Below are 23,802 nucleotides of genomic sequence, written 5' to 3' on the forward strand. Positions count from 1 at the left end.
GTTCTCCTGGCTGTGGGCACTGAGTCCGGGCCACCTTGCAGGGATTGGGCCCAGCACGTGGGTGGAGACAATGAAGCGAAAGGAGCAGCGTCTGAAGAAGAGTCAGGGTCCTCCAAGGGCTGAAGGCTAGGGCACGTGGTGCGAGGAGGAGTGCCAGTGACTCAGTGGGCACATGGGGGGCCGGCTCAGGGGGCAGGTGGGGTGCCGTCAGCTGACGGGCTCCAGCTGGAAAAGATGGCTTGACTCACGCAGGAGGGTGCGTGCACTGCAGGAGATTCTGAAACAGGCAGCCTCCCAGCGGGGCTGTGGAAGGGCTTCTGCTGTCCACACGAATGCCCCTGGTCACTGGTGCTCCTCCTCTCTGGTAATGACAGGTCCCCAGCACCCACACGGTGCCCGCCCTGCCTCCCCATTGCTGGCAGCAGAGAGAACTATGGGAACCTCCCTCCCAGGCTCAGAGACTGGGGGTATGCCAGTGTGTGGGAGCCAGGGAAGGAGGGTCATAGCCTGGACCTAGTGAGCGGGACACTGCAGGGCCCTGAGCACGGAAAGTCACATACCCCAGGGCATCCACAGACAAGACCAAGGGGCTGCAGCACAGAGTGGCCATGCCCTGGAGGGAGGGCCCCACTCTCTCCTCCCCCTGGCCACACCCTCCCACCAAGGTTCCCAGCTGGACACGTGTGTCTCCCCAGGCTTCAGAGTGGGCAAAGCCCATGGCTGAGGCCTGTTGGTGGAATTCCTCGTGGGCCTGGCTGGCCGGGAGCTCAGGGTGGGTCCAGGGAGAGCCACCCCTACTGCCGCTGAGCCTGGTGCAGCTGAACGCAGGCCCTCTCAGCACTTCTGTGGGGCTCTAGGGGTCCCAGGAGTTATCTGAAGACACACACCCCTTCCACGACCAGGTCCCAGCCTGTGCCACGGGTGCCTGATCAGCCCCACATCACCCCCTTGGGAGCAAGGGCTAACACATCAAGGGGGGGGTCGCGCAGCTGCAGCCATCGGGTGCGGCCAACGGTTTCCCTCTGCCTGCCAGGCCCCCAGCAGAGTGGAGCTCCTTAGGGCTCGGAGTCCAGGCTGGCCTCCCTCCCCTGGGTACCTTCCTCCTGTCTGGCCCTGTGTTCTCCTCACCCACCTGCCCCGCCCTATGCCTGCCCCTCCAACTCCGTTCCAACTCCTGCTGCAAATGAGCCCCCGAGGCTGCCCTGGGTGCTGGCCCAGGCCCAGGCCCAGGTGTGGGGTCCTTTGTGTGGCTGTGCAAGGCCTGTGGGTTTCTGTCTTCACGGTCCCGGCGGAGCTGCTCTCCTCTCCTTCCAATGCCCCCTGCACATCGGCCTCCTGTCAAAAAGCACTGTTTGTCCCAGTCCGGTTTCAGCGAACCTCCTTCTCCCCTTTTCTTTCCTCTCAGACACTCCTGCCCTGGCCCACCTCTCAGCCACGGGCATGTCACACAACGTGGTTTCTTCCCCTCCCATCCTGTCCCCCACTGGCTCTAGGGCCACCTGGGGCCTGGGCAGAGCGAAGACTCAGAGAAAAGCCAAGGCGCTAAGTCTTGGACTAAGACTGACAAAAGGGCAGGCATTTGCTCCATAAAACCAAGAGGAAAAGCAGGCAGTGGTGGCTGCCACCCACCTATCAGCCAATTTCCTCGCACAGAGCTGGGGAGGTCAGCAGGGCAGCTTCCGGACTTCCCAGAAGCCACAGCTCCGCCCCCACTAGGGCAGGGGCCTCTCTCTGCTGAGGAGGGCGCGGCAGCAAACCATGGGCCCCGAGGGGCCTAGGGATGGCTCCTCTGCTTGCTGAGGCCACAGCCTGAGGGCACACATGGTACCCAGGGGACCCGGGAGAGGAAGGCCTGGCGAGATGGCGTATGGGTCAGGACACGCTGGAGCACGCATGAAGGCCCCAGTGCATGCCCTCCTGGTGCACACACCTTCTGTGAGCCACAGCTGGTCCCGCCTGGGGCTCTGTGGTGAAGTCCACAGGGAGGGGTGGCCTCACCAGGCCCCACGGGGGACTCAGAGGTGGGAACACGTACCCCGACATACTCCTAAAACTTCTCAAAGTGGGGGAATAAGCACACAGCCCACAGAGTGTCTAGAAGGTTAGCAGCAGGGTGGTGGCCTCCACCCCTCCAGGGGGCTACTGTGGCCCTTCCTGCCAGCTGAGAAGGCTCCCCTCTGTGCATCTGGGGCCTCATTTGCCGAGCAGTGTCCCCAGAGGCAAAAGCCCCTGCACTGTCCCCGAGCTGACACCAACCTCGGTGGGAATCAGGAAACACAGCCATGTAAAGGTGGCAGGCCAGCAGGCGGCATCAGCTGGGTCATAAGCATCCTGCCTGTCATCAGGAGCCCCCGCACCCAGGAGAGAAGCACTAAGTCTCTTACCGCCTGAGACCTGGGAGCCTCCAGAGCCATAAATGACCCTATGCAGGGCTCCCTCATAAATCCAGGGTTTCTGAGGCCGTGAGAACTCGGCATGCACCCCCAGCCTCCTGCAGGTTGGCTTGCACAGGGCCTACAGGACAGACAGGTGGAGAGGACGTCAAAGGGGCCTGGCATGCAGAGCCCACGTGTGTGTGGCCTCAGGCCACTGGTGAAAGGCGGCACCTCATACACCTGAGTGCAGACATTTTCAGGGCTGCCCACGGGCGCTGAGAACTGACAATCAACCCTCTGTGGCAGGAAGCTACATGGAAGCGAGGGCTCCATGAGCAGGGGTCTGTGGCCATGCTGAGCCGGGCAGAAGCTGCACGGCCACGTTAGACCTCTCAGGCGGTGGCAGTGGCAGTGGGCTGGGCCCAGTGGGGGGTCCACCTGAGACCACTGCAGGGACAAGCCAACTGTGACAGCGGCCCCTCCTCAGCTCTGCCTAGTGGCCAGTGGGCCCAAGGGTGGGGACCTACCCCGTCCCCTCTGCTAAACACCTGTCCCAAACTCCACTAAGAGCTGTCCTGTGCCTCTGCCTTCCCCAACTTCTGGGCCCAGAGTCTGGCCCGGACTTTGTCAGACTCCTCCCCGGAGGCCCCAAGTCAGGGCTCTCTGCCCAACTTGCTCCGGTGCAGAAAGCGGCCTCCTGAAGCATTCCTGCTGGGAATATAAATAGTACGGCAGGTCCTCAAGAAGTGAGACATCAAATTACCATATAACCCAGCGATCCCACTTCCAGCTATACACCCAAAAGAAGTGCAAGCAGAGGCTTGAACAGAAATGTGTGCACCTATGTTGACGGCAGCACGACCTATGACAGCGACAGGTTGAGACAACCCAAGTGTCTATCCGCAGACGCGTGGGTAAGTAATATGTGGTCCATGCATCCAACCGCGTACTGACCAGCCTTGAAAAGTAAGGAAACCCTGACACGTGCTACAACGTGGATAAATCTTGACAAAGTGACGCTAAGTGAAATAAGCCAGCCACAAAAAGGCAGATCCTGTAGATTCCGCTTATGGGAGGTATGCAGTCATCAGATTCACAGACGCAGAGAGTAGACGGTGGTTGCCAAGGGCTGGAGGAGGGGTCACTAGGAAGTTAGTGTCTAATGGGCACAGTTTCAGCTGGGAAGATGGAAAAGTTCTGGAGATGGATGGTGGTGATAGTGGTACAACAATGGGAATGAATTTAAAACCACTGAACTGTGCACTTCTAAAAAATGGTTAGAATGGTAAATTTTATGTTATGCATATATGAACACAATCAAAAAAAAAAAAAAGGCTCTTCCATGATGGGGCATCTGCAGCCAGCCCTGGGCCAGGCAAGTCCTCAAGAACAAAACCACGGCAGGCTTCTCAGGAGAGAAGCCATTTCTCTGGGTATAGTCACCCCAAGGGACCCTCAGTGACTGCGTGACAAAGGGGAGTCCACGCAGTGAAACCTGCCCCCAGCGGGAGTGTGTTGTGGGGGGGTACTTCCTCAGCTCTCCTGGGGAATGACAGGACCAAAGAGAAGACCCAGAGCACCAGGCTTGGCTTTGGATGGGGCAGAAATGCACACAGACCCAGCCCAGGACTCGGGTGTGACCTGAGAACCCCGTTTCTGTTCTTTAACTGGACAGAGCAGGAGTTCAGCAAGCACCCATCCCTCACTGTGAGGACAAGGGAGCACACAGCCCCCTCTTCAGCCTCTGTACCACGCCTCACATCACATGTGATACTGGTGACCCGAAGTCCACTGGCTGAGGGGACCTCACACCCCTAACAACCCTGAGGTGGTGCTCTGCTCCCCTGTCCTGTGAATGAATGAAATGAATGAAATGAATGAACAGGCTCTGGAAGGCTCTGGTCTGGCCCTTGGCTGCAGGACCAGAGCCCTTTGTCCCAGCTCTCAACAAACTGCAAGAAGCACTACCAACTACAAAAATTGCAAATTCAATCTTATCCCAAACCAGACATCTTACGGAAGACGAATGAACAGCTCTCTTACCTAGGACCCTTCCCCTGGGTTCCAGGCACCCCAGCAGGCTGCATCATCCATACCAGCCCCATTTGACAGATGAGGGAACTGAGGCACAGACAGGTCACCCTTGCCTGAGGTCACACACTGGTGAGGAGCACAGTGGGGCTTAAGAAGGGCTGTCTCTGAAGGTCAAGACCTAATCTGTGCCAGGTCCTCAGCAAAGGGCGAGGACACATAAGTGAATCATGGTGGCCCAGCCTGCCTTGAAGGACTCCAGCTGTTGGTGGGACAGAGGCCAACAGGTGTGGTGGAAAGCAGCTCATGGCCCCTCACCCATGCTCAGCCCTGCAAACACTGTCCATCTGCCAGGCAGAGAAACGAGGTCAACAGCAAAAACGCCAGCCCCCAGCAGGCAAAAAGCCTACACCGCATCTTGGGGCTAGGGACCACTGGTCCCCTTCCTCCCATCCAACCAACATCAGGTTTCTCTTTTGAGGCCCAGGTTGGGACAGTGGGAGATGTCAGGCCCTGGTCTGGATGAGTTACGTCCCGCTCTGCCAACCTCATTCGGCTCTCTCCTACGCCTTATGCAAAATGGGGGACTTTTAGATTTCAACCCCAAATTTCTGCACAGAATCAAAGGCACACAAGGCATGCACCGAGGGCGTGGCTGGTGTAGGCAAGAGGAAGAGCACAGGAAGGCTCCTGGGTTGGGAAGCTGGGACCTTGGTCCCCAACCCAACTTGGCAGTCCCCCAAGTCCCTCAGGTCCCTGGGCTAACACTGGGGATTGATAAAGTAGAGACTGTTGCCCAGGACAAAGACCACCACCCTGCTAGAACCTGGCAGGGATGGGGCACACTGGCCTCACTGCAGGGCCTTTCCCAGCATTGCGTGCCATGTGGGGAGATGTGGTGTCCTGGAGATGCCTGCCCTCCTGACCCTGAACCTCTGGTCTACCTGACGTGTGGTGGTGTATATGTGTGCGTCTAACTGTGGGGGGCCATGTTGGGGGTGGTGGGTGTGTGTCTACTGGGTAGGGGGATGTGGGGGGCAGTGGGTGTGTCTACCTGGGGGGCTGTATGTGGGGGTAGTGGGCGTGGGCCTCGCTGGGGGCTGGTGGTGTGGGGTGTCTCTGGGGCTGCTGGCCTAGCAGCTGAGCCGCTCCTGTGGCTGGAGCTCTACAGCCCCTGCCCCAGGCCTGTCTCTAGTCACCCTGTCCCCTTCTTCCAGTGGGGAAGGGAGACGTAGCTGGGCCTTCAGACCCAACTATCTGTCCAGTTACCTGTTTGTATTTATTTCTTCAAGCAGACCTGAAAAATACCTGGGGGGATGGAGGGGTGACAGGCTGATGCAGGTGCACAGGGCAGGCTCCATGACCGGAGCCTGGTTTCCTGCCTGGCAGAGTCACCTATGCCCTCAGCCCCGTAGTCACATACATGCTCCCAGGCCCCCTCAGTGCCAGGGGCCCCCGCGCTCACTCCAGGAGGCCACCCCAGGAATGAGACCCAGGCAGCCACGGCAACTCCAGCTTCAGCCCACCAACGCAGCACAGCCTCTTACCCTGTCCTGGCCTGGGGGTCCTTGCCCATGGGAGCACAACCACCGTGTCTCAGGTGTGGTAAGGACAGTGGTGATGGCAGCCACAGAGAGCACCCACTGGACCCCGCCCGTCATGCCTGCCTAAGAAGCAAGGATGGCTGTCACTGTCATAGCCAGAGCCCCTTCTCCTGGGAGGGCAGGAAGGAGGAAGTGAGCCCCAAGGTCCAGCTGGCTGAGGAGTCTGGTCTTTGACCCCCGACAGAGCCTCCCGCAAAGCCCGGCCCTCCCACCTCTCTGTTCGGGCAGGGCACCTGAGGGGTGGCCTGCCTTCGTTCCAGGCTGCCCCTCCACCCCTCTGCAACGGCAGCAAATCTCCCTTGAAAAGACACTTCCTTAAAGTCCTGGCCTGCTCTGAGGGGGTGGGGACGGAGGGATGGCCCAGCCACGGAGTGGAAAAATCTCTCAGCTCTTAAAGGGGGCTAGCGGGAAGGAATTTCAAACGGGAGGAAACGTCCCCAAGTGCCCACCACTCACAAGGAAAAAAGGAATTCTTGTTCCAGGATGTTTCTGAGTCACTGCTGGCTCCCCAGCTCGAGCTCCTGCCCGGAGCGTGTGTGAGTGTGGGTGTGCAGCCGTTGTGTGGCTATGTGAGGGTGGTGCCTCGTGCGGTCGTGGTCAGCCGCTCTCCCTCCTGGGGAGGGGCCGGTGTCCCCCAGGCCCCCATGAACGCAGCCCCAGCCTGAGGCTGCGGCCCTGGGGGGCAGAGGATGGCCTGTGATCAGCAGTGATGTGCGGCACGGGCCACGAGAAAGGCCAAGGCACCTGCCGCGGGAGCACGTGCCTGTCACCTCTTCTCCTGGGTGATGTGCATGGCAGGCATGAGGGTGGGAGGGGGTTGGGAGCCCAGGGAGATGCTGTGGTTATCAGCCAGTGGCTGCTGGTTGTGAACATAATCTGTGCAGAGGAGGGAGATGAATGGGCTTCTCCTGACCTCAGGGTCCTCTTGCTAGCTAACGTCAAGCTCCAAAGAGAAAACATTCCTGCCTGAGCCACAAAGCCAGCCCTGTCCCTCGGGAACGCCTGCCGGCACCTGGAAACCAGTCGGGCGCTGGGAACACAGAAGGCTGCCGGCCCTCCTGACCCCTCGCTGCACACTGCCCGGCCCAGTGCGGAGGCTTTCAGCCAGGCCCTGCACTCTCAGCTGGTGCTGCTGCATCCCACAGACTCAGAGAGGCGGCGCAAGGGCAGAATGCCTGGTCCCAGGCCTGAGACTCCCCGGCCAGGTCCCACCTATAGCGTGTACTACTGCTCTAGGAAAAAACCCTGCAGATAAATATTTAAAACATGGCTTCCAGATCTACCACAAAATTTTCCATAGCCTTGAGCTTCCTCTTTGCCGCTTGTGAGATCGACCAGGTGAGCTATGGGTGACCTCTGACTCTGCCCAGGAGGCTGGGTGCGTTCCCACAATGGTCTGCCCTCAATAAGGGGCAGCACCCGAGCCCATCCTGTCTCTCCCTCTCTGAGGACGCTCTACAATGACAACTGCCAAGCAGCTGCAGCCATGGGTATGATTAGGGCCCAGATGGGGCTCCAGGACACCTGAGTTCAAGTCCCGGGTCTGCTACCTAAGCCACGTGACCTTTGGTGAGTCACGTGGACTCCCTGAACCTCTGCTTCGGCCTCTGTGACGGGAGAAGAGTGGAGCCACCTCCCAGTGACCTGGACAGTGCCTGCCCCTCGGTCCCTGCAGGCCGGTGCCAAGTCGCTGGCAGGGTGAGTGGGGGTTCAGGATGCATCCTGATTAAAGCCAGAGCAAGATGTCAAAGGACCCTAACTTGGTATAACCTGGAGAAAACCTGCATCTGGCCTGACAGATGGACAGCAGAAACGCCACCCGAGGGGGTCAAGACCCTCACGTTGCCCCTGTGAACTGGAGGGAGCTGACAGTGCAAGCCATGGGATGTGCCTACTGCCAAGACCCCTGGGCCCTCCTGCTTCTGGGCTGCCTGTCAGACACAGCTGGGCAGCCCTGGCGGAGAAAGGCGAGGACCACGATCTCCATCTGATGTTGGTACCCCTCTCAAGACTGCACGGAACGAGGGCTCAGGAAAAACCTACTGAATGAATTAAAACAACTCACAAGGCTCCATGCACAAAGCCCAGGCTGGTTACGGTCGGGATTTCCTGTTACCTCAGCAGGCAACAGCTGCCGGCCCACAAGGCTCAGGCTCCTACACCAGCTGGCTGTGTGGCCTGGCCGGGGCTCAGAGCTGAAGGAGGCCAGAGAAGGCCATCATCCCTAGGCTCTCTGGTAAGCCACTGATCCTCCCGGGGAGCACTTCCTCTGGAAATGACCCGGAACAGCTCACACGGTGTCTTGAATGGCCAGGGCACTGTTCTGCAGGAGGCTGGCTGGGCTGCAGCGCCACCCCAACCTGGCCATCCCATTTGTGGCACACTGGAAGGGCCGTGAAGTCAACCCTGTCTGCAGCCCTAGCCCCACCACAGGCTGCCTCTGGCCTGGCGGGTGGACGGACACAGTGGCTGGAGACGGCAGGGCTCAGGCTGGGGAGCACGCAGAGAACGGAGGGCTGGTGAGAGGGACGACAGGAGCCTGCTCAACCTTGCCGCGCCACACAAGGCCCATCTCCCCTAGCCAGGTGGGGTTCTTTGGTCTGTGGGGAGCCCCTGCCAAATGCGGAACTGCTCTGTGGTTCAGACTGGGCCGCATGGACAGTGCCCGTCCTCCAGACAGACGTGGTGGCGTGTGAGGGAGCCCAAGGCACTGGCTGCTGGTCTCTGCTTCTCGAGTCTTCTGTGCATCTCACCTCCATGAGGTGAGAGAGGGCCCATGAGCCAGAAGGACACCAGGGCCTCTTTGCAAAGCTCTCATATTCTGGGATTCTGCTGGCCTGGTGTGCATTTTGTGCCTCTGGGTGAAGCCCTGCCTGATGCCCATTGGGTTCCCCGCCCACTCAACTGCTCGAGGACAGGCATCTGCTTCTGCTCTGAACAGCCCCACATCCATCCCACCACCCTTCTTGTTTCCACTTGGCTAAAACCTGACCACTTTTTACTTGATAAAAACGGCGTTTTCCACTGGGCATACTGTCAGCCTAGCTTCCAGGAAAGCGAAGGAACAAACTTTCCCTCACAAGACGGCTTCCTGAATGCTTGTGTCGAATGGGTTAGAGCAGGACTCGGTAGGCCCTGAACTTCCAGGGTTCAGATGGTGGGCCGGCAAGCAGCCTTCTGTCTGGACTTGTACGAGTAGAACAAGCTGCCCAGATCTGCTTGCCCGCCTGCCTGCCGGCCACGAAGGAACACAGGACAGGCGGGGGGGCTGTGCCTGGAGCTGTGGCCACCCCTCTTTGGGACGAGGGGTCCCAGAGGGCTGCCGTGGGCTGGGCAGGAGGGAGGGCTGTGGCAAGGGTTTGAGGCTGCATGGGTGAGGCCTCGGCTGTCCAGGTAGGGCAGGAGCGCCCTCAGCAGTGGCCCACCGCCTCCCCGGCTTTGTGCCTGCCTGGGCAGGGCCTCTCCTCACAGCAAACTCCCCTGGGAAGCCATGTGCTCTGCCCTTCCTCTGTTCCACCTGCCCTTGATCCCCACTGTACCATCTTGGGCTCCTGGGAAAGCCCACCCTTGAAGCAGTCCTGTTACCCTTCAGCACGGCAGGCAGAGTGCTGGGCTTGAACCCTGTGCCCAGGAGATGCCTGGCTCTCGCCCTCCAGGTGGGGACCCTGGGGAGGGGTTAACGGGAAGCCCCGGAGCCAGAGGCCTGTGTGTGAATCCCACCTTGGCCAAGTGACAAGTTACTCAGGCTCTCTGAGCCCCGGTTTTCTCATCGGTCAAGTGGGGCCCCTGAGAGAGAGGCGTGAGCAAGGATGGCCTGGCCATGGGCGAGCGTGGTGGTCAGGACAGTCACTCTGCCCCTGACCTGTGCCCTCCGGGCGAGGACACCTGCTTGTCCTGTAAGCGGGGTGCATGTGGCACAGCACCTTCACTTCACACAAACCCCCCGCCATTAGGTGCTGTCTGGCTGGAGGGCCTCTGCCTACTGGTGCAAAGTTTCCCCCACGGGGAATGGGGAGCAGGATTCCAGAGAAAAGGTCACGGGGCCTCAGCCGGCCTCACTGCTCTAAGACGACACCCCATGCCACCTCTTGCTGCTGGGATGCAAACGCCAAACTCAATGTTTGCTGGTCCTCCTCTCCCAAGGACACCAGTGCTCCAGAAAAGTCAGTATTTATACGTGAGGCTCTCAAGCTCATAACTCAGAGGGGAGATGCCCACCCGCTGCCCACGTTTGTTCTTGGGGCCCCATGAGCCCTGTGGTGGCAGGAGCTAATTCTCAGATGGGCAGCGATGTATGGGCCAACTGGGGATGTGGTCTGGAAGCAAATGCTGCACATACTGGGCTGGGGCCACGTGGGGCTAAGAGTGGGTGGGGGATGAGGGTGCAGGAACCTCATCCACAGAGAAGGGCCATGCAGGGGCAGCCCTGGGGTGTGGCTGCAGCAGACAGGGACCAGGCACCAGACTGGGGCCAAGGCAGTGGTGTCTGGCTCCTTGGCCAGGCTGGGGAGTGACACAGGCCTTGCTCTGGGGAAGCCCTGCCTAGGTTTCCACTGGGCGGGAAGGAGGCTCCTGTGACCTCAGAGCAGTGGGTTCCAGGCTCTGGTTTTGAGTGCAGGATCCTTTTCCCAATCCAGTCTCACAGGGGCCCCAACAACCAGGATCTATGGGTGCGAGACGACAAGCAGGAGGACCGCGGACTTGTTTGGCCTTCTGGGCTGGGCTCAGGCAGTGGCTGCCTGGTGCTGCTGAGGACTTCCAAGGAAGGCCCTGGGGGTGTTCCTCCTGTAGGAAGGACAGCTGGTTAGTCAGCCATCTGTCTATCTACTCAGTCTTCTGGCTGAGCTCCAACCACGTGGGGTCCCACAGGGGCTCACCCCCTCCATCCCCTGCACGTGCACTCGGTGCCATCGGCTGGAGGAAGGAGACCTTGTGGGCCCGCCTGGCCCACACCGGCACAGGCATCAGTAAACCAAAAACGCTCAGGATGACTTGCAGGGTGGAAGGACAGTAGGGAGGAGAGGCCTGGCAAGCACGGCACCCACAGAACTTGGTACCAGGAGACGCGAGGAGGACACACCACCCTCAGGGCACTAAGCAGCCCAGAGACACAAACAGGTAAGTGGCAGGGGGAACCTCAGTGGCGGCAACCTGGTAACGGGATGCCTGTCTCACCAGCCACAGGGTCAGGCGCTAAGACCACAGCGGTCCATCTCACAGCTGCTGGCCTGACAAAGATGACCGTGTCTTACAGGCCACACGGTGGGGGCACGCCGGCACGGTGTGGGGGATGAACCTCAGGCACGGTGTTGGGAGTCTGAGGAGCCAGACTGGAGAGCACCAGTCATGGACCACCTGCCCCCCAGCCCACTCCTAGGGACACACGAGGACGGGAGGCCAGGCCTGGCCACTGCCACCTGGTCTGTGAGACGCTACTCCTGTCTGCTCTTGGAACAAAGCACGGGAGGAAAAGAGATGCGTCTAGACAAACTTGATGTTAAGTCCAGCGGTCAACGAATTAAATATGCATGTCATGGACCAATGTGGATAAATCTCAACAACAAGGCTGAGTGAAGAAAGCAAGTTGCAGAAGGTCAAGTACAGTCTGATGCAGGTTCTGGAGAGTGCGTCAACAGTGCTGGGTGCTGTTTAAGGGATATGTGTCTGAGGTGGAAATCTAAAAAAGGGGGCCGAAAACCATGAAACGCACACAGTGGTGAGGGGGGCGGGGTGGCAGAGGGGAGCCACAGCAGGCTGCCTTGGTGCCCCTGTGTTAAACTCGTGGTGAGGACAGAGGGATTGGCAGCACAGACCACGGCCATCACCAAGTGAAAACACGAGCCTGCCACATCACACATCAACACCTGTGGGAGGGTGAGCACAGCCCAGGGCTTTCTTGACATCCAGGGAGGAAGCACAGCGAAGCCCCTGATGGGAAGGAACAGGGTGGTCCCCAATGCCAAAGCCCGGGGTGAGCAGGACACCCCCATGGCCAAAGCATGGCACATCTCGCATCTCAGGTTGTCATGTTGGAAGGCCAGTGATGCTTGGTGGATGTCCCACATAATGGGACCCTAGCTACCCAGACTTCGGGTGCTGTAAGGAAGCCCCCTGCTGGCTCTCAAGCTGACCACAACAGGTGCCAAATGCCTAGCGGGCCCTGAAGGGCCCTTCCCTGTCCACACAGAGAGGGGATGCACTGTGGCCTCTTGCAAAAAAGTCTCCAGCACCAGGCACAGTTCCAACTCTGAGGCAGGCACTATCAGTGTGCCCATTTTACAGATGGGGAAACCGAGGTCACAGAGCTTGTGACTGGCAGAGTCAGGATTCGACCCAGCTGGGTCCGGCTCCAAGCCTGGGCCCCCACCCTTGCTCTGCTGTCCACCCTGACCACCCGCTGTTCCTGCTCTCCCACCTGCTTTGAGCCGTTTCCTCCTGCTGGCTTCTTCGCTGCTGGGCTGCCTGTGGATGGCCTTTGTCCCTCCAGGCCCCGGTGGGCAGAGAGAAGCTTATGGAGCTGGCTACCTGCTGGGGTCTGGCTTGTCCAACGCCTCCTGCTACACCCAGGCAGGCAAGGGCAACAAGGCTCAGAGAGTTCCAGGCATATCCAGTCCCAGACGGCTGTGACTCAAGAGCTCAGACGTTCAAATGTCCACCCTGGTGCATCGGGGCCGTCTCCAGAGACACCAGAGTCCCCAGCTCCTGCCTGCCCACTGACCCCCTTCAACTCTACAGCTTTATAAACAATTAGCTCCAGACTTTTAATCTCTCTAGTTACTATCTTTCTAGACAATTACTAATTTGCTGTGATTTCCCCCCCCACCCCCCGTTGGGCCTTTTGACGTTCCCTGTGAAAAGACACGGAGGCAGCTGTGCGGGCCACGTGCGGCCCTCAGAGCCAGGCCAGATGCACAGCTGTCGGGGGCTGCCTCTCACTGAAGCCCCCGCCCCGTCCCCACAGCCAGCCTCCCGCTGGGCCGTGGCAAGCCACTGACAGCCCGCTTTACACCCGAGGGCCTGGGCCCCGCTCCTGGGCCATGAGGCCTGTGCTCCTCCTCAGATCACAGAATTCTAAGGGGTTAGAGAGCGGCTCCTTTAAGACCCAAACACAATCTGGGGCTGGAAGAACTACGCAGTCCCGGAAGTCATGGATAACGAGTCACTGGTTCCTCTAGAGAACCAAATGACAAACTCCATACCCCACTTTTGAGATGGGGAAACAGGCTCAGACCTAAGGTGAGAAAGGCTGCCCAGGGGGTTCCTCTCTCCTTCTCTGCTTCCTTGTGGAGGCCCCGAGCTGCTGCCTGGACCCTCTGGATGGAACCCAAAGTCGAGTCCCACCTGTCTCTCTGTCCTCACTGGGGCCTCAGAGCCCCGTCTACATAGAGACGGCCCATGAGCTCCTGTGGAACTTGGGCATGTCAGTGCCCACAGGCAGCCCTGGTGAACAGAGGCCCCAGACCCAGGATGGTTGGTTAAACGAATGAAGGACCAGCAGCTGGGGTGGGGGTGGGGCCTGCAAGCGGTCCAGGCGCTCTGGAGGGAGCCTCAAGTGAGGCAGAAGCAGACAGCACTGCAGGGAAGGGATGCTCGCTGACCTTCAGGGCTGTGCCTCCAAAGCAGAGCTCCTAGCACCCAGAGCTGGCTGGAGCCTGGCCAGGGGCAGCGGGTGACGTGGGAGAGATGGGCTGCCGCGGCTGCTTTCTGCTCCCCCGTCGAGGAAAACAGGCCCCAGGCCCAGGCTGGGGCAGGATGTGTGTGGTCTTCAGTGGCTGGGCAGCCTACGCCCACCGCCACCTGGCTGGTCCTGATGTCCTCTAACAGCTGCCCATGGTGGGTGGGCGGCCTGGGATCAGCATGCTAACTCTCCGGTGTGTGTCTATGTGCACGCCACACTTCCAGAATAACCAGCCCTGCAAGCTAGGGACTTGGGACACAGCTACACCGGGAACCTTGGGAGAACAGAGAAATCAGACCACAGCCCGAAAGTGACAGGCCTACATTCCGGGACAGCCTAGACACCAGTGCCTGGGCCTCTGTATCTTTGTAGCTGGGACCGCATCTCACCCCAGGGGCCCTGGCAACCCAAACAGAGAGCAAAATCTTAACAGGAAGAAAAAGAGCCAATGGAGTTCTGGAAGAGGCAAGAACAAGGGTCTGGAGAGACAGAAACGTTCCTGTAGACACATCTCCTCATCTGTGAGTGCCGGCAAGTGAGGCTGAGCTACAGGCCTCAAGGAAAAGGGGAGCAGGGTTGCCAATAAGAAGGATCCACGTGGTTATAAACAATTGCTGAGAAGTACTCAGAAACCACCTTCTCAGGAGAGAGCCTGAGTGCCCTTCCCGTTTCTCGAACTCTCCACAGACCAGCGGAATCGTGTCCCAGCCGGAATCACACAGCCCCTCCTACAGGGCCAGGTGGTGGGCTGGTGGCTGCAGGCCCTCAGGACCACCTGGGGACAAGCCGATCACATGGGAGTGGCAGCATGGGGGGGGGGGGGGGCACCGGCCAGACAGCGCTGGAGGCCCCTGCTCGCTGCCGCAGATGGCAGCCAGAAGCGCACACATCGGCAAACCCTGCAGGCACTACCTTGCCAGAGCCAGGAGGATGTGGCCTGATTCTTGTCTTACTGCTACTCCGGTGAAGGCCGCCAGATGTTTCCCAGTAAAGCAGTGACACAGGCCTGCACGTGAAATTGTCCCGGTCTGCCCAGGGTCTTGGAAGCTGCATGTGCTGAACCTGGCTGGTCTGCCTGAACGGTTGGCTATTGTTCTCACCCACAGACAGTCTTCCCGGCTGGGGGCGGGGGGAGCTGGTGCAGCAGAGGGCTGGTGGGGCACACAGGCTTCAGGACAGACTCTCCAAGCTGAGACACTCTGCAAGTTCCCCAACTTTTCTGGGCCTTGACTTCCTCATATGGGAAACTGGGACAATCGTCATACGCCTGCATCGTTGGGGTGGTGGAGCCAAATGAGATGACCCATTCCAAGTACCCACTGAGTGCTTGGGGGAGAAGAGCCAGCCTCCCGCCTGCACCCTGGCTTACTCAGATTTGGGTCCCCCATAGCCCACCACCCCTTTCCTTCAGACCCCAAATGGCAGAGCTGCACCTGGCTCTCTGGGCAGGGCCGAAAAGCAGATATCCGTGACCAGATGAGCAGGTACTGGGGTGACTGGGCCTGGATGCTCCCAAACCGCCTGAAGTTTAGACCAGCCCTGACAGTGCTTGCACCAAGCAGGACTTTTTTTTTTTTTTTTTTTTTTCAAGCAGGACTTTTTGATAAAAACCACAGAGAAACGTATTTTGCTGATTTAAGAAAGTAGACTCTTTTCAAACCCACAACACCATTCAATACTAAACAGGCACTCAAATACCACACGTGGCAACATGGTAAGGCACAGACTTTCTGAAAAGTAACTTCACACTTACACTGACAGTATTTAAACCTTCAGACCTTTCAACCCAGAAATTCCACTCCTAGGAACTTACAAAGGAAATGAGAGCTAGGCAAAACATTTACACACAAGGACATCCACTCCAGCATTACTTACAGGAGCCAGAAACGGGAAATCTGCACGTTCAACAGCACAGCAGAACTAACAACGCACCCGGGGGGGTCGTCTGCAGCTACTAAAACATTAAGTTTTTAATAAGAAGTAACAACATTTATGGAGAATTCACATTAGGTTTCAATTATAGTAAAAAAAAAAAAAAAGCATGTGTGAGGAATAGTCAGTTTTCTTTTCTCTTTTATGTTTTCCTCCCAATTATCACATAATCATCACAACAACAACAAGAGGGTAAGATGTGAAAGAAAAAGACTCAGGGTCCCTTAAGGATGACAAAGCCAGGCCTCTGCTGACCGCCTGCCACTCCCCAAGTACAGCAGCTAAATCTCTCACACCACCAACTGAGAAAGAAAGAAAAAGACAAGGAGCCTCACAGGCCCCAGGGGTAGGAGCTGTGCCCCCTGGGAAAGGCTCTCTGACCGGGGAGCAGTCAGTCCCCAGATCAGAGCCAGCCCCACTATAGCACAGTGGTCCAGCCTTCTCTGCGTCGCCCCAGGTTTTACAAGTGAGGGGCCTAGAAGGACAGGAAGCCCTGGTCTTGCAAGTCTTTGGTGCTTTAAAGAAAGCATGAATTAGCTAATTCCACAAGCCAGAGCACCATTTAACATAATTGTCAGTAAGCTATTTGAAAGTTTGCCTTCTTGTGCATTTGCCTAAAAAGATGTGTTTTGTTTTGGGTATGAATGAAAATCTAATTCTGAACATCTTGACCTCACAGTCCCCTCATCTCCACGCAAGGCTTCCCTAAGCGATTCAGGCCATGGTGACACTCCATCCAGGTCCCTTAGGTGGCTGGGCCCCATTCATGGGTTCCAGTCACATGCTCTAGGTAACATCTGCCTCAGTGTAAGCAAATGCGGGCTTTGTCCCTTGATCACACGTAAGAGAGTAATTGTGAAGGCAAGTTGGAAATTGTTGAGTGCTGCAAAAAGAATTGTTATAAAAATGCCCCAATCTTAAGTCTGCCCAACCTGGCTGGGCCCAGCACTGCACTCAAGGCTGACTCGAATCTCATTCACTAGAGGACTCATGGAGGGGCACAGCTCCTGGAGAGGGTGTGAGGCCAGGAAAAGAACATTCTAGTTGGTGCCAACATGTGGGCAGTACCCACTCAGCATCCGGCCAGTGCCAACATGCTGTGGACATGTCAGGAGGGCCAAGGGCATCTAAGGCAACAGGGTGCTGCCAGGGAAGGCTTCCTGGAGGAAGGGGCAGCAGGGCTGAGGCTGAGGCAGAGGAGGAGCCAGCAGAGGAGTGGGAGGAGAGGACAGCATGCCGGGGCAGAAGGTAGCAAAGGCTCAGCCGAGAGCACTGGCAGATTTCTGGAACACAGAGGAACTCAGGATAGCGGAGGATACATGACCAGAAAAGAGGCTGGGGACTGGGAGGGTAAAGGCCATCGATTCTAGGGCTCCTACACAGCAGTATCACAGATGCTGGGAGCCCACAGGGGCTCCCGGAAGCCATACTGGGGACCCAAATGCCCCTGGTGGCTCCAAATGAAGGCTACACAATTTCAGAGACATTTCCAGGGCCACCCAGGCCAGATCCGTGTCTTCTCTTCTGTCCCCTTCAGGCAAATGGGGAGAGGAAGGAGAGACATTCTGGCCGTTAAGAGCGCCATTCTGAGTCTATGAAGTGACACGGAGCATGGGGTGCAGAGACACTAACCGAAGTGGCCCTTGGCAACAGCTGGCCGGCCACCTGCCTGCTGCCTACTCCAAGGTCAGTCCTTCCTGGGAGACTTTCAAGCACACTGGCTGGTGCTAGCAGGTGTGACAGCCCCCTCAATGGACACAGTCCATAACAGGGACCTACTGATGCTTTGCTCACGCACCTTTTTCTCTCTTTCAACTTAGGAAGTACTAACCACTGCTAGAAGCTGCAAAACTGTATTCCAGGAAAGTACGTCTCCTCATCTTGAGGTTTGTGACCTCAACACCTGCCCAGCTTAGAACCCCCAAAGCTGATGCCGTGTGATAGGGAGGTTCTGGAGCTGTGGAAACCCCCAATCCACTGAGTCACTAGCACCAGGAGTGGGAGAGGCTTGGTGGAGTTTCTAGAAGCACTCCTTATGGCAGGGAAGCATTCATTCACACCCTGCAACATGCTTGGCCCAGGGGACCAGGGAGGTAGGAAAGGTCCTCACCCTAAGCCCAGACCCCCAGGGTCCTGTCAGGGTGGCTCTTGGAGCCAGGCCCATCCCCTCCGCAGTTACCCAGCCAGGTGGTCACTCCAGCACCCACAGGGCCATGGGGCAGGGCAAGCCCTGGTCTGCTGGAAGGAGAGCGAGGGTAACATCTGGAGCTCCCGAAACCAGGCATCCCATGGAATCTGGCCACTGACAATATTCATCCAGAGAGGTGCTGGGTCCCTGGGGCAGGTGGGAGAACTGCATCCTGACCTTCAAAGCACCCTGGTCCAGCCCCAGATTAGGGGAACACTCAGCAGGTGAACCTCAGTCTGATAGGCTTATAAACACACAAAGCCAAGATTACCCTGGCCTCTCAGGGAAGCTCATTAAAAAAGCAATCTACCTAGCACCTGGAACAGAAATGAAGGGGGCGGGGGAGAACAGCACAGGAAGATGAAGCTCTGTCCCCTGCCTCATGGCACAGCCCACTCCCAAAGTGGACAGGAGAGGAAGGGCCTCCTGAGGACCCTGGAAACCCCTCCTCCACCTGGCCTGCATGCTGCTGAGCTCAGCAACTTCCAGGCAGAGGGGATGGCAGCCCACCATAGCAAGAGGCATCTGGCTGACTAGGCACGGCATTTTCTATTCTTGCTACACACACCCACCCTGAGGAGGGGGTGCTGGGCCTCCCTCGTGCAGCACCTGGGGGCTCTGTCTGCTCCACTTGGTCTCCGGGCTCTTGTCTGCAAGGGTGGCTGGGCCTCCTTCTCTGGTGGACAAACTCCAGAGAATGGAGGTCAGGGGGCCCTTCATCCTGGTGACCCAAAGGGAAACAGCCTCAGGAAATAGGCTGCAGAGAGTGTCCCAGTCTTGGCAGCCCCCAGAACAAATTCTGCACACTGTCCCCTCTGGGAGTCTCCCACGCTAATTCCCTCTGGCAGACAGGATGGTGCCTACCCCCATCCCCACTACTAAAGGCAGGGAGGTGCCCACCCGGGCCTATTTGGGTTGGTCCGTGCCCAGGTCTGGGGGACTACAGTCCTGGTAGGCCAGCAGCTGCAAACTCCAGACCTGGCTTAGTCTAGCATAGAGTGGCTGGCCAGAGGGGCAAAGGCGTGGGAGGTGGGTGCTACACCAGGAAAGCGCACCCATGCAGAGCAGACCAAGTGCTGGACAGGAAGCAAGGCTTCAAGGGCTTTGGGGTGGTAGATCTGTTACCAGTGGGGACTTAAGAGACCTGGAACATCACCTTGCAGGCTCGAGCTGCCATCTGGGGGCAGGGGGTGGGGCAGCCAAGGGAAAGTAAGATGACCTCTGTCCCCAGCTCCACGACCCTAATTTCCCGACAGTCAGGGAAAGACCACAGGAGAACTGAAGAGCTGAGCAGAGGAGCAATGCCATGGACCACATTTCACTGTGGACTGGCCAGATCCTCAACCTTTATCCCCCAAACACACCAGAGACCCTGCCCCCTCTTGACCCAGAAGAATGCCAACAAACACAGCTACACAGCTCACATAAGCTCCCCCACCCCCAGCCTGGCTGTAAGTGCAGTCCTAAGACAAATATAGAATATAAACAAAGGACAGGCAAGAAGACCTCACTCCTGGCTCGTCCCAGCCCAGATATCATGGGGAGAAGGCCCCCAGAGCACCAATATGAACAGGAGAAAAGAATCCAACTTTTAAGCACTGGAAACCCAGCCTGCCCTCTGAGGTTGTGGTTACAAAGTGCCTCCCAGGAGAGCTGCCCCCCACACAGGTCAGCCCTGTGCCTCCAACCTCCACAGAAATGGGGGGCCCCCAAGGAAAGTGTCTGGTTGAATAGGTACCCCTGACCAACTCAGCTCCCCCAATCTAGCCGTTGGTCTGCTTTTGCTCCTCTTTCGGAGGGAGCTTGCAACCGGTTCTGGCCCAACTGGTGAGGGCAGGCAGCATTGCTTCCTCCCCGCCCCCAGCCCCAGGTCACACTCATGCCTTTGTTCTACCTGCACACACCGGCAGGCAGAGCCCACCCCCCTCCCTGGCAGCTCCTCCCCAGCCCTCTCCAGGCAGGCTGGGGGGCTGGGGGCCTCACAGGTGCAGGGGGAGAGGCACTTCACTTCTCTCACTTCCGCTTCGGGTGTGTGAGCGGCCAAGGTAAGCGAACACTCCAGGTGGGCTACACACGCCAAAGAACCCACTTTCGCGCCCGAAGACACCAGGCTAGCCTGGACCCACAGCTGGGGCGGGCCAGATTTTACACTGGCCCGCGACGCAAGGCAAGTGACGGCCCCAGGGCAGTGGGCTGTGACCCAAGGGAAGCCCAGGCACTGCGCAGCCTGGGGGGCGGGGGTGGTGGAGGGGGAAAAGTAGAAAGGCGAGGAGGAGGAGAAGGTGAGAATAGAGGGCAGGGGGACAACGGGCCGCAGCGGAGGAACTGAGAGCTCCGGGCGCCCAGCAGGTCGGGAGGGGGTCCAGAGCGGCTGCGGCGAGTGGGGGCCCCAAGAGTACAGGAGAGGGGAGCAGGGAGGGCAAGGAGGGTAGAGCGGGCCCAGGGGAGCCCGGCGGGAGCACGGCTGGGGCAGCAGCCTCTAGCTGGGACCGCGTCGCTCCGGGCGCTCACCTGGGCGTGCGCAACGCGGCGGGGTCGCGACGGTCCAGCACGCCGGGCACGCAGTTGGTGAGCTCGGTCCAGTCGGCGTGCAGCCCGCAGCTCCAGCCCGTAGAGAAGCGGGAGAAGAGCCAGGTCTCGCGGCGGTTGGGCCGGTAGCAGGTGCACTTCTTCTGGCCGGGCCGGCAGTCGCAGGGCACCTCGAGGCGCACGTTCTGCACGAGGTGGCGGCCGAAGGTGGTGCCACCGGTCTTCTGGATGTGCAGGAAAACGATCACATCGTCGCCCTTCATGTCGAACCGCAGCGAGCGCTCCAGCTCGCGCACAGGGAAGTAATACTTCTTCTCGTAGTGCGGGTCGGGCGTGGGGAAGAGGTCCAGGTCGTCGGGCGGCGCGCGGCCGCCGGGCGCGCCCAGGCTCAGCCCCGGGCCCGCGTACTGGTACAGGATGAGCATGAAGCACGCTGAGCCTGCCACCACCAGCACGAACTTGCTGGCGCGCTCAACCATGGTCCTGCCGCCGGCGCGCCGCCGCCGCATGTGTCACCATCGCCGGCGGCCCGGGCGCGGGGCGCGGGGCCTGGGAGGGCGGGGGGCGCGGGCGCAGCTGCCTCCGTCGCCGCCGCTGCCCGCGCTCCGGCCCGACCCGGCTACTCGGCGCCCAGGCCGCCCGCAGCGGCGCGGGCCCCGGCCCTGCGCGGCGCCATGGCTGCTCTCCGCCCGGCCCCGGCTCCCCGGGCCCGACCCCGGGCTCGGTTCCGGCTCCGCTGCGGCCCCGGCCCCGGCCCGCGCCCCCTGCGGCCCGATGCCGGCCACTCCGCTCCGCGCCGAGAACGCTCTGCGCCGCCCCGCGCGCCGCCGCGTCTCCGCAGTCCGCCGCCGCCCCGCCCCGGCCCGCCCCCGGCCCGCCCCCGTGGCGCCTCTTGCCGTCGCCGCCCGCGCCGATCCTCGGCTCCGCCCCCTGGAGCTCGCGGGGCCTCAGGCGGGTGCTGGGCTCCAGGACCCGGGTCCCTGGCCGCGGCCAGAGCGCTCCGAGGCGGGCCGCTGCCGACTGGAAACTGGTTTCTGTCCGAGAGTCGGGGAGGGGAGCGACTGGGGAACTGGGGAACAGGGGTGCCGGCGGCCCTTCTGGGCTAGAGCTCGGGGAGCGCAGCAACCAGCACCCCTGGCGCCTGGGTCCCCCTCCCCCCAAGTCCCGGCTGCTGATGGAATACCCACTTCCGCGCTTCTCCGGAGGAAAGCTACTGAGCTTGCACGCTGGGCGCTCTGAAGTTCCAAATGCGAAAGGAGCGGGCTGCGATTGGTGGGATCTGGGGGCGGTGGGGCCCGGGCGAGGGGAAGAGAAGGGAGGGCTGGGGGCGCAGAGCCCGGGGCGCGCGGCCGCGATCGGTATGCCTCTGCCCCACGGCTTTGGGACAAGGATCCGGAGCTCCCCTTGGAGAGATACTGAGGTGTCCGCAGAGGCCTTGGGCCCAGCTTTACGCAGTCCACCTTCTTTGAAAGGAGCCAGTATGCATTTTTCTTTTCCATGTTTATTATAACCCCAATGAAAAAGTTATAAAGAGTTGGGCCAATATTTAAAATCGCGGAAGTCCACAAAAAATTTCCAACTTCGAGCTTTGGTAGGTCGGTCAGAGGGTCTGGCAGCCCTGGGCCTGTGCTGTTTTTGGTGGCGCCGTCGTGGGTGCTTCGGGCTTCCGTGCCCTGTCGCCCACCGCCTGCTTACGCCTTCCAGCTTGGGCCAGGTGCCGGCTGCTCAGCAGAAGGCCCCCCACCTGGCCCTTGCGGAAACCCCAAAGGGTAGGCCACGCTCCAAGCGCAGGGCCCTGGCCCTTGACTGTGTTCAGAGGCTGTGGCACCTTCATGAAGAGGTGAAATGACCTGCCAGAATAGCACTTGGGATGGGCTCAAATGCTCCCATCAGGCCCTGCAGGGGGCTCCCCTGGTTTTCTTCTGTGGGGGTCCTGAAAGCATGCCCGGGCGGGGGGATGGGAGGAGAGGGGTGATAAGGGCTTATTGTGTCAATTATACCGCAATTAACTTTTAAAAAATAAATCACACCAGAAAGCCCTCTTGGAAGCAAACCCAGAGAACTGGAAACATAACCACCAACACCCCAAAACCCGACAAAGAGGGGAGCATTTAGTTTTCAAGAGGAGCTGAAGGAACATCAGCTCTGGACAGCCCCGTGCAGCACCCTGAACACAATGCAGAGTGACGTAGAGCTGCTGGGGGTGAGCTGGGGAATCCGGGTGTGACCCAGGGGCCCAAAGCCCCTGCCCACACTGAAGCTGCTTTAACTGACTGTGGCCCAGGGAGGCCACAGGGGGCATTTTGGCCCGACCTTCCAGTAATGATTCATTTTTGCCAGGAGTGAGGGCTGGCACAGTGGTATGCCTGGAGGTACCTGCCTCTGCCTGTAGTTACTTGATACCCCTCCCCCCCCCTTTTTTTTGGCTGGGGCCTGAGGAGTCTCCCTTCATGGGCCTAAAGGCAGCAGCTCAGCCATGGAGGGCAGAACCGCCCTGGGTCCAACCACTAGGCAGCCTTACCCAGGTGACAATCCTCTACCAAGTAGTAAATCATAATTGAGGCTGCTCTTTATCCACAACTACTGGGTACTAGGCCCTGTAGGTGTGTCATTTCCAATCCCATTGGCAAGCCTGTGGAGTAGACTGTAATACCCATTTCACAGAATAGAAAACTGAGGTTCAGAAGGGTGAACAGAGGGTCACATGGCCGACTGGTGGTCTCCTCTCTCCGGGCGCTACTTTTGTTTGACCCACAACAGCAGGGTGGATAAAGCTTGAGCAAAAGCCTGCCCCAAGGGCACCCTCATCACTTGAGGCCTGAAATTCTGGGCCCAGCAGGGAGGCCACAGGGTGGGCCAAGCTCCTCTCACTCTTATAATAGTCAAAATTCTGATCCTGGGCTGTCTGGCTTCAGAGTCCAGCCCTTATTCACTCCTGTACTCATCTCAGCTCCCCCAGACCAGATGCCAAGGCTGAATGGGGGCAGTGAGAGGGTCTAGAAGAGCCACTCCTCAGCTCCCAATGAGTCTCTGCTGCCAGATAGGGATGTGGGTGGAGAGTGTTCAAGAGAGAGCTGAAGTTTTACTGAAAGGCCACTGAACCCATCTGTGCCTGGCCTAGGGTCTCATCTTGGGACAATCTCACTGTCCCAATGGGGAAACTGAGGCCCAGGTGCTTCCCCCAGGGAGGCTATTTAATCCAGCTTTGTACTTGCCAGGAGAGCTGATAGGGAACCCCCCATTTAGGCAGGAAATCTTTTATTCCTAGAATTCTCTTAGGAAGAAGAAAATTTTCCTAGTTGCCTCCAGGATTGTACTCAGTTTTCCCCTTTGATTTAAGCGCTGCTCTTGCACTGTGAGACCCCACGGCTGTAGTGATTTTCTCATATCTCAAAGTCAAGTCAGATGAGCCACTGATCCTAAAAGTCAGTCAACATTTGGGACCAGGATGGAATGCAGACTCTG

At 59.0% G+C, this 23,802-nt stretch overlaps 1 protein-coding gene across 1 annotated transcript in view; it reads right to left on the reverse strand.

Moving 5' to 3' along the window:
• The window catches only part of HS6ST1 (heparan sulfate 6-O-sulfotransferase 1), a 41,575-nt gene extending 20,527 nt beyond the window's left edge, over window positions 1–21,048 (reverse strand). The window contains exon 1 of the mRNA XM_035008300.1: window positions 20,320–21,048. Coding sequence (XP_034864191.1) covers window positions 20,320–20,846 — 527 coding nt within the window. The 5' untranslated portion in view covers window positions 20,847–21,048. The remainder of the gene's footprint in view (window positions 1–20,319) is intronic.
• Window positions 21,049–23,802: the final 2,754 nt, after the last annotated feature.

The sequence above is a fragment of the Mirounga leonina genome, unplaced genomic scaffold (assembly GCF_011800145.1).
Source record: "Mirounga leonina isolate KUSES-001 unplaced genomic scaffold, KU_Mleo_1.0 Mir_151, whole genome shotgun sequence".
NCBI classification, from domain to species: domain Eukaryota; kingdom Metazoa; phylum Chordata; class Mammalia; order Carnivora; family Phocidae; genus Mirounga; species Mirounga leonina.